We start from the raw sequence: 14,172 nt of genomic DNA, 5'->3' as shown, positions 1-14,172 counted from the left end.
ATTGATGGACATCCTTTCAGTTTCCAGTTCTTTGCTACCACAAAAAAGAACTGCTAGAAATATTTTTGTATAGGAATTTCTTTGGGATACAGAGACCTAATAGTTGTATTGCTTGGTCAAACAGTATGCAGAGTTTTGCATACATGGAACCTTTGGGCATGGTTCCAGATTGCTCACCAGAATGGTTATAGAAGTTCACAGCTCCACCAATAGTGTATTAGTTTCCCAATTTCTCCACATCCTTTCCAGCATTTATCATTTTCCTTTACTGTCATGATAGCTGCTTTGATGGGTGTGAAGTAGTACCTCAAAGTTGTTTTAATTTGCATTTTTCTAATTGTGATTTGAGGCATTTTTTACTATGACCAATGAGTGTTTTAATCATCTGAGAATTACCTTTTCATATCCTTTGACCTCTTGTCAGTTGGGGAATGCTTTGTATTCTTATAAATTTGACTCCATTCTCTATGTGTTTGAGAAATGAATCCTTTGTCAGAGCTGCTTACTATAAATATTTTTCCCAGTTTGTTGTTTGCCTTTTAATCTTGATTGCATTGGTTTTGTTTGTGCAAAAACTTTAAATGTATTCTAAGTTATCTATTTTACATCTAGTAATGTTATCTATGTCTTGTTTTGATCTAAATTCTTCCAGTCTCCATTTCTGACAAACTATTTTGTTTTCATCTAATTTGTTTATGGTATCACCCTTTTTTTTTGAAGTCATGTATCCATTTTGAGATGTTGGTCTATGCCTAATTTCTACCATACTGTTTTCCAGTTTTCCCAGAAGTTTTTGTCACTTAGTGATTCTCCTTCCATAACCTTGCATCTCTGAGTTTGTCAAATATAGTTGTCCCTCACTATATTGAAGTTCACTTATCATGGTTTCACTGTATTGCAGGGATTTTTTGTTTGTTTGTTTAATCTAATTTTGGAGGCACTTGGGTGGCTTGGTGGATTGAGAGCCAGGCCTGGAGATAGGAGATTCTAGGTTCAAATCTGACCTAAGATACTTCCTACCTGTGTGACTCTGGGCAAGTCATTTGACCCCCGTTGCCTAGGCCTTACCACTCTTCTGCCTTGGAACCAATACATAGTATTGATTTTAAGACAGAAGGTAAGGGTTCTGGCTGATTACGATATTTTCTCCTTGGCTTGGGAGTTCTGGAATTTGGCTCTGATAGTCCTGGTATTTTAAAATTTGGGATTTCTTTCAGGAAGTGATAGGTAGATTCTTTCTATTTCTGTTTTCCCCTCTTATTCAAGAATGTCATAGCAGTATTCCCAATATTTCTTGCATTTTGGTCATCTCTTGTTGAATTATTTTTCTAACATCCAGCTTTTTAGTCTTTTGCTCATTTGAGTGTTATTTTTTCTTGATTTCATTTATATGCTGAAGCTTAGCTCCATTCCTAGAGTGGAGTGAATACTGCCTCATGCTTATACTGTGCCTGGGGTCAGCTCAGCCATCTCAGTTCCAGATTGAGTACTCTGTAGCAGAAATGGCCTGATTGAATGCCTGCTTTGGTGTAGGGAGATTTGCAGCTATTTAGTTCAGCTGGGTCAAGTTGAGTTCTGCTTCTTTTGTCATTTGTAGGGTGGTTGACAGACTATAAGTGTTTCTTACTGACATCTTGGCAACCAGAAGTCAACAGCCAACCTTAGGTGCTTAATAAACGTTTGACTGAATTGGAATTCATGCCCAAACTTGCAACTTCTGAAATATGTTTTATCTTTTTCCCTTTTCCTGTCTATATTTTAGCAAAAGTACTAATAGTTTTTGATATGACCATAAAAGATTAAAGCAAAGAAGCTAGAACATTGAATTTGAGGATTTCAGAAACCCTGGCTTCCATGCTTGAATGTGTAATATTTTTGTTCATTTAACACTTTCTGTTTTCTCATTTCTAGGCCAAGACTCATGTTCTTGACATTGAGCAACGACTACAAGGTGTAATCAAAGCTAGGAATAGAGTAACAGGGCTACCCCTATCTATTGAAGGACATGTGCACTACCTCATTCAAGAAGCAACTGATGAAAACTTGTTGTGCCAGATGTACCTTGGCTGGACTCCGTATTTGTGAAACGGAACTATTACAAGTTAATACTTTCTCTTTTGACTCCAAAGTTGCTGTTATTACAATGATTCATTTCCAGATTGCTACATTCATTTATTACTGTTCTAGAAGAGGAATTGCTGTACTTTCTTCCCAGGAAATGGCATTTCAATTGTTAATAGACTGCAAAAATAAAGTATATATATATATTCAGATGTAAAATTTCCTTAGAAAAAATTTGTATTATAATCATATACATAATATCCTGAGATATATATGTGTATGTCTTGTGGGAGGGGTGTATATATAGAGAGACTCATGCAGAAATAATATCTGAAAAATGATACTGTAATAATACCATTTTGAGTCTAAAGTTGGCTTTAATACAATGGATGTATCTCAATTCTTTTTCAGACTGCCATATTCATTTAGAAGAACTACTATTATTCTGCCACCATTTGATTGTTGTTTGTCATCCTTCATTTTCAAAGAGGACCAGTGATATTATGTGATGTCTTGACTTTGGAGTGAATTTAAGTGAGAGTTGTGCAAAGACATCAACCTCACTCATCCAAGGTCATTTTGTCCATTGGTAGGACAAAAATCAGGATGATGGTGGGTGGCAGCAACCATTCCACTGGGGGATGCTGTCACACACTTGGGATCTCCCTGAGTCACTGATGGGTTCAAGACCTGTTGGTTACCCTCAACCTGGTTTAAGTTGCCTGCTGATGGTTTTATCAGGGTGTAGCCACTGTGTATGCCACAGCTTCTTGAAGCCAAAGGTGAGAGTTTGGTTGAGAGGTATACAAAAGGCACATGAGCAATTCTGAAAGGGGTGCTGCCAGTCTTCACACCAGAGGTGCCAGGACTCCCTGAATACCCTATGGTCCCCACCTCACCATTTGATAGATGTGATTGGTCATGCTGTAGTTTAGGATTATCACAAGCTTTAGTTCTTAGATGTAAAGTGGGTCATGTAACATGCACCACATAAAATGACAGGTCGATAATTATCCAGGGGCTTTTGTGAGCATTTCTAATAGATAATTCAAATTAAACGGGAGGCAGTGATTAGACACCATGTCTACTTCTTCTTGTGCTGCTGCCACCTTTTCACAAGCAGCTCTTATGCTTTTCTCTTGTGGCTCAATGCCCTAATCTTTTTAAAAACAGGATTGTATAAAAATTATTTACTTAATTTGATGGGTTTTAATGTAACTTTTTGAATAGCATTTCTTCAAGAATGCTTAGCAGAAATGGCATAAGATGTGTCATGAAGGGAAAGAGAGATGGGACAGTAGAAGGACCGTTAGTGTACACAGAGCCAGAGTGATGTGAGGGACATGCCAGGGCTCCCTGGTACCTACGAGCTAGGTCTCAGGAGAGCAAAGTCTTGAAGCAGTTGACAAGGGGAGGAAGCAGGAGACTGATACCTAGAACCAAAGTAGTGGTCACTGCCTTTCTGGCTGTTCTTCCGGTCCACCTTCACGGGGTATTGTCTGAAAAGGGGAGAACACAGGGGCAGCACCTGAGAGAAAGTGAGAACGGGGTGCTTCTCTGACCACTGCGGGGCATGGGATTGCATCACCCTCCCCTGTTCAGCCGGAGGTATGCCTGGCCCTGTGGTAAGATGGGGGAGCCTCTGCCTTCTTTGGCGCTGGCTGGGCCACTCTAACGGTGAATTACAGATGTCCCTCAACGTCTCTGGTTCTTGGCAGCCCCGGACCTGCCCTCAGAGGGCTTCCGTAGACCGCAAGGCGGTCCGGTTACGCACTGCCTTCGCCCCGCGACCAGGCTCGCCGGCTCCCTTTCCGGGGGCACGGGCGGGAGGGCTAAGTCGGTTCCGCTGGGCGCGGGCACGAGCCCAGGGTGGGAGGGGGTGCTGAGCGCGAGCACGAGCCAACATAGGGCCGCTCTAGGCCCCCGGCGGGCAGGCAGCTGCCTCGCCGCGCGTTCTCTATGGTCCAGGCGGGCGGGGCTTGTGTTGTCATCGGCGGCGCGACGGCGGAGGCGGCGGCCGAGGCCCGGGCGGGGGGTTTGGTTTCGGTTTGGCGACGGCTGCAAGCGGGGTCGGCGACGGTCGACATGGGAGTCCCCAAGTTTTACCGGTGGATCTCGGAGCGGTATCCCTGCCTCAGCGAGGTGGTGAAGGAGCATCAGGTGTGTGTGGGGGCGACGGCAGCTTCCTCTCAGCCAGATTCCCCCATCTCCCCTCCCCCCCTCCGTCTCCCTCTTCCCTCCTACGGGGGCAGGGGCGGTAGCGGGGGCGCTCGGGCCTCCTCCCGGGGGGGCGCGGTACCTATCGCCCCTCCCGCCCCACCCCGGATGCCCTGAGGCGGCGCCACAGCCGGGGCCCCCTTTGTTTCTGTTAATTGTGGATCCCCGCGGACTTTGGCCCCGGCCCTGGCTGTGGCTGTGGCTCTGGCCCCCGACGGCTTCCTGTTGGGGACGCTGCTGGGCGTGGAGCGAGGCCGAAGGGAACTCGGGCAAGCTCTCTGGTCAAATTCACCGTCGTCTCGCTTGGGCCGGAAAGACGCGGTGTGGCCATCCCGGGCCGGCCGCGAAGACAGGCGTCTGAGTTTGGGGCTAGTGTTTGTGCCGAGCCTCGCTTCCAGGAGTGTTGTCCGAAGAGTCGAAGGGGCCGCGGGACGACAGCCTGTCACTCAGTAAACAGAAAGGCAGATCTGTTTGCTGCAGGCCACTTGTCGGGGTTAAATAGCCGCTGGCGGGCGCTAGGTCTCACTCTGAGGGCACCGAGACAAAAGAGAAATGATGTCTGCCCTCGAGGGGCTTACATTCGAACGGGGAAGCCCGCTGTACATCCGTAAAGGCTGGAGGCCAGGTCGTTTGGGGAGGGAAAGGAGGGAGCAGCTGGAATCTGACTGGGTTTGGGCAAACTTCTCTGAGGTGACCCTTGAGATGAGTTGTTGTGGCTTTTAAACCCATAATTCTTTGTTCTATAACAACTCTAGGTCTGGGCAAAAGCTAGGCAAAACGGAGTTGCCCAGAATCACCCGGGCATATTTGAACCCAGGGCCTCCCGACTCTTATCACAGTTGTGCCACTTCGCTGCCTTTTCAGCCGAAAGTTTTGGAAAAAACTAGCGATTTCAAAGAGAGGAAGGATGAGAAAACAACCATTGTAGAAATTGGGAGATTAGAGATGGGGTGTCACGGGTGAAGAAGAGCTAGTAAATTGTGTGGAGAAGATTATAATGGAGAAGAAAGCAAGAAAGGGAGCAAGAGGCCAGGTTGTGGAAGAGCTTTAGAGGCCAGACAGAAGAGTTTATATTTGATCCTAGAGAGGTATTAGAGAGCGACTGGAGCTCGTTGGACCAAGGGAATGACGTAATGAGACTTTTTTTTAGGAATAGCATTTTAGCAGTCCTTAAGTCAACGTGTAAATTAAGCGTTTGCTAAGTGCTGTGTTAGGTAATAGAGGTAGGAAAGCAAAAATAGGTCCTCTCAAGGAGGAAAAAAGTGGAAATAGTCTCAGAGGGTATGCACTAGCACTTAAAGAGATTGGGAACGACTTCTTGCATAATATGATGTAATTTTAGTTAGAACTTGGAGGAAGGCATGAGGAAGAGCATTCCAGACAAGGGGGAAAGCCAGTGAAAATAGGCATTGAAGAACCTCTTTCTAGGAACCGCAAGGAAGCCAGCCAGCATTATTGGGTATGTCAGGGGGAAGAGGGAGTGTGAGAAGGGTGGAAAGGACGAAGTTGGGCAGGGCTTTCAAAGCTTTATGTAGGATAAATTGGAGAAAAAAGAAAGGCAGGAAGGCCAGTTGGGACTTGATTACAGCAGTCTGGGAAAGGTGGTGAGAACCTTAAACCAGAGTGATAACTATAGAAGTGGGCTAATGTTAGAAATGAGGTGGAGCTTTACTGACAAGTTTGCAGGTTGATGTTTTTATAAATTATTCTGAAAAGATAAGTTTCTTATTGAGATTTTTTTTAAAGCACTTAAGGGATTTTTTCAAATTAGAGACAGTTTGAAAACTATTGATGCTAATAGCATGCACAGTAGAACAGTTCTTAGGATCATCAGATTTTCAGATGGTATAAAATTAAAAGTCAACTTTGAAGGGTCATAGGAATATAGGCACACTAACACACTGTTGTTAGAGCTGTGAATTCTTTTGTCCTAAAAAGTAATTTGGAATTGTGATAGACATTACTAAATTGTTCATACCTTTTTTTTTATGCCTTACCTTCTATTTTAGAATCAATACTATGTATTGTCACACAGCTAGGAAGTGTCAAAGCCAGATTTGAACCCAGACTTCTTGTCTCTAGACCTGGCTTTCAATCCACTGAGCCACCTAGCTGCCCCTGTTCATACCTTTTGATCCCACAGTCCCATTATGGGTTTATGCCTTAAAGAACGTCATTGACAGAAAGATCCTTTGCCTACTATAGGAGCAGCACTAATTGTAAGAAAAAAGCTAGAAACCAATTTTGTTACCTGTTGATTAGTGAATAACTAAACAAATTGTACTATATAAATAGAATATAATAGTATATTGTAAGAACATGAAGAATTCAGAGACATGGGAAGTCTCATAAACAGATGCAAAGCAAAGAAAGCAGCATCAAAAGATATACACACTGCAATGACATAAACAAAGACTACAATAAAATATTGCAAAATTCCAATCAAATACAATGATCAATGTTAGTTCCAGATGTTAAAATTAAAACACTCTTCCTTTTCTGTTAAGAAATAGTGAACTACAAGAGCAGAGAGTTACTTGTTCTGTCAGTTACAAATGTAATTTGTAGATAATATAACAGATAGAATAGATAGAGAATCACAAAATTTAAAGAGTTTAAGGAGACCTCACAGACCATATAGTCTTAACTCATAGACAGAAAGGAATGCCTACAATTGGGTATGTTTGTTTGGGAAGGATTCTCTTCAAATCAGACAGAACTTAAATCTATCTTTTCTGACTTCCCAACTAATGAAAATACTCAATCATGTTTCCTCATTTAGTTGCTGAATTTCTGAAGGGACCTATGTTTCCTAATTAGTAAAATGAAGAGGTGAACCTGACTGGTCTCCAAAGTTGTTTTTACTTCCAAATCTTATGATGCCTTTAAAGTAGACCCATATTATTGTTTCTAGAAATATATTATATATAGGCTTCAACATATTGAATAAACCTAATTAGAAATTATTACAATAAAGTATTTTGATATATCTTTGAAATTTCAAAAAGTTATCCTTTTCCCTTGCTTCCTGTAAAAAAAGTCACAGAGGGTAAAGTTAAGGAAATCCACATTCTTTTACCCTTTAATGACATAAATTATTCAATTAGGAAAGTAGTTCTATTTATTTAAGGCTAGTTTAAAGGTTGAATTAGTCATAAACTGATGAAAGAGTTTGTGAATTGATAATTTAAATCTGCCTTCAGATAGAGCCCAAAAGTGAACTGATAATAAAGTGGTTAAATAACCTTGATAGATAGTTGCCTACTCATAGTAAGTTACAACTTTGTTATAAAATAGTATCTAAATAGTAAGGCAAGAGTGCTAACATCCCTACCCCCCTCTACCTTTTGATAATTAAAAATATATATATATGTATATATACATTTGAGTTAGTAGAATAAAAGGCATCCTTAAAGGCTGTCTTCAGAGTAGGTGTTTTACATGGATATTTTAAAATCATGTGATTGACATCAGGGAAATACCTAAAAGAGACACACCTACCAAAGATGTTTACCATTGGTATGGAGGATATTCCCTGTAGAAGTCCAAATAGACTTTTTCCTGATTATTTCTTGGATATGGAGGAAGGCTAACTTCTGGGCTGCTAGATTACTGTCCATGCTCCTTAATTAGCCCTATCTGTTCTGGATGCCTTTTAAGCCACTACTGCATAAATCCTATTGACCAAAGGTTGCAGCCCCCCCAACTATGCATCTTTCTACTGTTCTCTGGATCACCTCTTATTTGAATCCTTTTTAGAAAAAGTTGTTCAATGAGTCATAGCCACTGTCAATGTGGAACCTAGAAACCCCGAAACTTGTAGCCAAGTAAGTTCTGATGAACCCCAAGTTTTAGGACTAACTTGTAAGTTGGAGACCCCAAAGCTTGTACTGGTCCCAATCCTGTTCCCATGAGAATCTACCCTGAAGAGGAATCTCAGGCTAGCAGTTTCAGACTGAATAAGGGACCCTAAGGTAAATGACAATCACAGTTAGGTAGGATTTACTAAGCAAATGCCAAATACTCTTTTTGTCTTAGGTAGGCTTCCCCATTGTATCAGAGACCCTTTCTCAAGAAGACTCCCACGTGGGCAGGGACCATCCTTTTAGTTTCCATTATAAGTGGCTCCTTCCCTTACACCCTACATTCCTTTCCCTAGCTTGATTGTGTCCTGTCAGTATAGTTTGAACACTCCCATTTCCTTGTAGCTATGATAATGTCAATGATCTTTCCCTGCCCCTGAATCTCCCAAATAATATAGGTCCCCCAGATTGTTATTTGGAGTTTTCAATCTAGTGTAGTTGGCTCTCCCAGGGGTCAATGACCAGAGTTATGAGGGTCTTAGGACTCTGTGTGGGTGTATAGCATGCAGCTCTGTATGGAGGTCTTAAGGAAAGCAGGGAACCCCTTTCCTTAATTAAAGGGTGGTTTTTCTGTGTTTTGTCCCAGGTAACAATACATTTACCAAGTGCCTGCTGTGTACCGTCTTTTGTTCAAAACTTAAGCAGGAAATAGAAAGCTTAAATAAGATATAGTCCCTAATTTCATAGAGCTTATGAATTAATACACACTTATGTTTACTTTTTCAAATGTTTCATTAAAAAGTTAACATTAAATATCAAAATAAGTATTGCAAAAAATTTTTGTCATTTTCTCAAAGTACCATCAGGATTCTTTGTCCTCATTCATTTTCCCCCTTATCTGGTCATTCTTCTGATTCTGTTTTCCACCCCTCAACCCCCCAATTTGGAAGAGAGGGAAATGGGTGGATAGGGTTTAGGGAATACTTCGTGAAAGAGATAGGATCTAAGTGGGATCTTTAAAGAGAAAGGTTTCAGTAATTCTGGGGTAGGACATGGCCTGAGAAAGTGTACAGGGGCAGAAGGATTCTCATCAAATCAGCGTGGAATGCAGAATGCCTTTTTTTAGAAAATACAATTTACCTCCATGCTCTCTTTTTAATGGGCTCTATGTTCCAACCAAACTGATCCACTATTCCCTGTGTCAACTGGATCTTTTGCAAGTTCTAAGTTTGCCCCTGTCTTTTGAGAACTCAAGTACCAGGCACACCTGTTTTGGACTGAACTATAGACCTTGAAGTGTTTGGGGACCCCAGTTTGGGTGGGATTAGTAGACATAGTCAAATGTTGAGTACCCTTATTTGTTTTAGAAGCTTCCCCCATTGTATTAAAGTCCTCTCAGGAAGTCCAGCTGTTGGCTTGACCCTTTCCTTTTGTATTTGCTGTAGTTGACCCTGATATGACCCTGATACTCAAGCTTCTGGCTGCAACTTCTTTGCTGCTTGTCTATGCATGCTTGCTGTACCAAGTTCTCCAGAGGGTATAAAAGACTCCCAAGTTCTATCACTCTTCATTTAGCATGGTGCATTCTCCCAGAGATATTATACCCAGATCCCCAGGGTTCCAACTCTGTGTAGTATCTTGGTACCTGGCTCTGTGTAGTAGCTGATTATTGGACCTATCTCTTTCCTGATTAAAGACTTGGTTTTTCAGACTACTTCAGTAGTTCTGTTTTTACAAGTTAACACTCATATATGACTGTCCCTCATTTGTCTTTAACCCCTTGGATTGGCTGTCCCCTTACCTGGAATGTTTGCTTTCACCTTTGCTTCTTTCAGTCCCTTCCTCCCTTCAAGGCTAATCTCAAACGCCCTATCTTGCCTTAAGTTTTTCTGGCTCTCCACCACCTCTTCCCGGCAACCTTACCTCCTCCACCCTCTTATTTGTGCTCTCTGCCTTACCCTCAAGTTACTTTGTATTCACTTTCCTTCCTAAACATCAAACTGTTTTCTCAGCCTGGAATAAACTGTCAGCCAGCATTAAGTGCTTTTTCTTATAGGCTAGACACTGTTATATGGTGGAGATACATACACGTAGAATGAAACAGTCCCTACTTCTAAAGAGTTCAGCCTCTTATCTAGGGGAAACAATAAGGACATGGTAAGTATATTTTGAGGATCAGATCAGATCAGATTTAATCTGTGATTTAATTTAATTGGAATAATTTAACTCTTGAATTCACCCTACCTGCTCTGCAGCTTAGAGTCTTGAGTTGCTTAGGATGTTAAGAAGCTACATGGCTGCCTCAATCATAAGGCCAATATGTATCATAAGTATTACTTGAAACCAAAATTTTCCTGACTCTGAAACCATCTCTTTATCCATATGCCAAGCTCCTGCTCATAGAAAAATACAACAAATAAATATAAAAGAGAATAAATACAAATACATATGAAACAAAAAGGAAGGGCATTAGCAGTTGTTAACTTAGAAAAAACACAGAACTATTAAATAGTCATAAGGGCCACTCTTTAATTAAGGAAAAGGAGGAACGGGGCTGATTAGGCCTCCACCCAGAGCCAGGTGCCAAGGCCCTTATTCCGGAGTCTTGAGGCTTGAACACTGCTTGCTCTGGTCCCTGACCCCCTGGGAGTGCCACCAAACTAGATGACTACTCCTAGGAACAAAAGAAATCGGGGGAATTTATGTACCATTTGGGAAGATCCTGTGGCTGGGAAACTTGAGATTGACATTATCATACTGACTGGATACAATCAAGCTTGGGAAAGGAATCATGGCCATAGGCTAGGGTGTAAGGAAGGGGCTACTTACTATGGATACTAAAGGATGGTCCCTGCCTAGGTGTGTCTTACTGGGAAAAGATCTCTGATAAAATGGGGAACCCTACCTAATGTCCTAAGACAAAAGGATATTTAGCATTTGTTAGGGTTCAAAATGGGTGGCCTCCAGAGGAACACCCGAGACAATGCAATCAAAGCCTGAGAAAGCTTTATTGCCAGTACGCCCTGGGGAAACTCGTCCAAGAGAGTCCCAAAGCATGCATTCAGAAGAGGGAATATATATGTTTCTGGGATATAGGTGCCTTTGAGCTAATAGCTAGACCGAGGGAGTAGGGGATGCTTTCAGGTGCCACAGGACATGATTCTTAATCTTCAAGGCTGTTCTGTCTAGGAATCTTCAAGGCTGTTTCATCTAGGGGCCCTGGGGCTTTCAGCCAGGAGTTGTCCCTGGGACTGTGAGTCAGAGATAACTTCCCTGCTTGAGCCGCGCATGACTTTATCCAAAAACCCCTTGCTTAATTGCCAAGTTTAGCTTTTTGGCTATAATATTCTTATAAGTTATAAACTACAATATTTCTATAAGCTTTTTTGGCTATAACACATTTACCATAGAGACTATTATTCAGTCTGCAACTGCTAGCCCAAGATTTCCTTCAGGGTGGATTCTCAGGGAAACTGGGAACAAGCATAGATCTCACCAGGCCACAAGTTTGGGGTCTCTAGATTCCACATCGACAAGTTATGGAAACCAGGAAAGTTTACATGTAGAAGGGGATGTGTGATGTAATGTGTTAACTTAGAAAAAACGCAGAACTATTAAATAGTCATAAAATCACTCTTTAATCAAGGGAAAGGGGGATGAGGGCTACCTGCCTCTTATGCAGAGCTGCGCCTTGTGCAGAGTCTAAGAAATGAACACTGCTTCGCTCTGCTCCCTGATCCCCCTGGGAGTGACACCACGCTAGAAGACGACTCCCCAGAACAAAGGAAATTGGGGAACTTATATACCATTTGGGAAGATCCTGGGGCTAGGAGAGATGATTGACTTTATACTGACGGGATACCGTCCAGCTAGAAAAAGGAATCATAGCTAGAGGCTAGGTTGTAAGGGAAGGGGCTGCTTACACAATGGATACTAAAGGATGGTCCCTGCCCAGGTGTGTCCTCCTGGGTAAGGGTCCCTGATACCTTGGGGAAGACTACCCAAGACAAAAGGGTATTTAGCATTTACCCTGGGGTCCATTATTCAGTCTGCAACTGCTAGCCTGAGATTCCCTTCAGGGTGGATTCTCAGGGGAATGGGGAAAAAGCACAAGCCTTGGTGTCTCCAATCTACAAGCTATTTCTAAAACCTGGGGTTCATCAGATCTCACTAAGCCACAAGTTTGGAGACTCTAGATTCCATGTCAACAAGTGCAAAGATGAAGATGCCATCATGAAGAGGTGTTTTGAGACAGGAGAGAGTAGAGAAGCAGTTCTAGGCTCGAGAGGTGACCAGTGCAAAGCCCTGGAGTGCCCAGGATTAAGGACAGAATGGAAGCTCCTCAAGAGCCAGGACTTTTTGTTTTTTTCTCCCTAAGCCTTGCAGTATCTGACCCATTGTAGGTGTTTAATAAATGCTTGCTGAATTGTACATAATCACTAGTTAAGGACTTAGAGCCTACTAAACCAAAGGAGCATGTATATTCAGGATATATTTCTGGGTAGCTAACTGATCCAGTAAAACTGCCCAAGAGGAGCAACATCAAAATGAGCACATCCTTGGTAATTTACCTCTGCAGAATTACAGTTTTTTCCTTGGCTATCTTCCCTGTCTGAAATGCTCTCCCTCCTCACTATTTCCTCCTAGCTTCCCTGGCTTCAAGTCTCAGCTAAAATTTCACTTTCTGTAAGAAGCTTTCCAATCTCTCTTAATGTGCTAGGCTAGAGCCTTTTCTTGGAGATTTTCTCCATTCTATCCTGTATATGTCTTGTTTTTACAAAATTATTTGCAAATTGTCTCCCTGATTAGAATGTGACCTCCTGAAGAGCAGGTAGATTACACATAGTAGGTGATTAAAAACTTGCTATTTTAACTATTACACATACAATGTTCTACTCAAACTAATATTTTTCATTCCCTGAAGTAGGCTTTCTTATCTCAATATTTGTATAATATTTATGCCTAGGATATTCTCCACCCTCACCTCTTGGAAACTTACCCCAAACCCCAGCTTCCTTCAGGGCTCAATTTAAGCACCATTTCTTACAAGAGGTCTTTCCTAATTGTTGTTACCCTTTCCACCTGAAATGATACTTGTCTGTACCTTGTATTTACTTATTTATATACATTTCCCCTTCTTTCCTCCCAAGAAGAATGTAAGCTTCTAGTGGGCAGGAACTACTTCATTTTTATTTTTGTGTCCCCAGCATCCAGCATCCTAACACGTAGTAACTGGTTAACAAATGCTTGTAGAATTGAACTGAATTATTTCTATTCCAAGATTGGAGTTCATTTGGCATTCTTATGTTGACGTGGAATCTAGAGACCCCAAACTTGTGGCCTAATGAGATCTGGCGAACCCCAAGTTTTAGGAATAGCTTGTAGGTTGGAGACCCCCAAAGCTTGTGCTTGTTCCCTGTTCCCGGGAGAATCTACCCTGAAGGGAATCTCAGGCTAGCAGTTCCAGACTGAAAAATGGACCCTAGGGTGGAGCTAGACATAAGCTAAGTGACTCTTTAGCACAGTAGGCAGCTCATCAGTCTCTTAAACTGAAGATCCTGAGTTAGATCCCCAAGGGGCATGTGGTACAATGGGAGAAGCTTCTAAGGCAAAAGAATCACTTAGCTTATATCTAGCTCCACCCCAGGGTCCATTATTCAGTCTGGAACTGCTAGCCTGAGATTCTCTTCAGGGTGGATTCTCAGGGAAACAGGGAACAAGCACTAGCTTTGGGGGTCTCCAACCTACAAGCTATTCCTAAAACTTGGGGTTCATCAGATCTCACCAGGCCACAAGTTTGGGATCTCTAGATTCCACGTCGACACTTATAAACTTCCTGTTTCTCCTGATGGCTTTACCTACATTGCAGCTTCCCTTATATATTTGTTATATGTTATATAATATAATTAAATTATAAAAATATAAGACATTATAATTGTGAATTAACTTAGAAGACATCATTCTCAAGTCTTTGCTACTATATAGCTGAACACTATCTCCACATTATTTTCTTTCTTGGTGAATTGTACTTCATTTTGATAGAATTAGCATTCTTATTTCATTTAATGTCTGATGTCATTGTCTTCCTTGC

The 14,172-nt window shown here is 42.0% G+C and overlaps 2 protein-coding genes across 4 annotated transcripts in view; both read left to right on the top strand.

Annotated features, from left to right (window-relative positions):
• ATR (ATR serine/threonine kinase) overlaps window positions 1-2,461 on the top strand; it is a 125,870-nt gene extending 123,409 nt beyond the window's left edge. The window contains exon 47 of the mRNA XM_044669455.1: window positions 1,912-2,461. Within this exon, the coding sequence (XP_044525390.1) occupies window positions 1,912-2,085 (174 nt within the window). The 3' untranslated portion in view covers window positions 2,086-2,461. The remainder of the gene's footprint in view (window positions 1-1,911) is intronic.
• Window positions 2,462-4,101: 1,640 nt separating this feature from the next.
• Window positions 4,102-14,172, top strand: part of XRN1 (5'-3' exoribonuclease 1) — a 96,433-nt gene continuing 86,362 nt past the window's right edge. For 2 of the 3 annotated variants that reach the window (XM_044670837.1, XM_044670838.1), the window contains exon 1: window positions 4,119-4,221. In XM_044670837.1, the coding sequence (XP_044526772.1) occupies window positions 4,147-4,221 (75 nt within the window). In that variant the 5' untranslated portion in view covers window positions 4,119-4,146. Of the gene's footprint in view, window positions 4,222-14,172 lie in introns of all 3 variants that reach the window. The other variant, XM_044670836.1, reaches the window with a different exon arrangement.

The sequence above is a fragment of the Gracilinanus agilis genome, chromosome 3 (genome assembly GCF_016433145.1).
Source record: "Gracilinanus agilis isolate LMUSP501 chromosome 3, AgileGrace, whole genome shotgun sequence".
Taxonomy (NCBI): domain Eukaryota; kingdom Metazoa; phylum Chordata; class Mammalia; order Didelphimorphia; family Didelphidae; genus Gracilinanus; species Gracilinanus agilis.
Note: the sequence above shows the minus strand (reverse complement) of the source record. Positions and strands in the feature narration are given on the sequence as shown.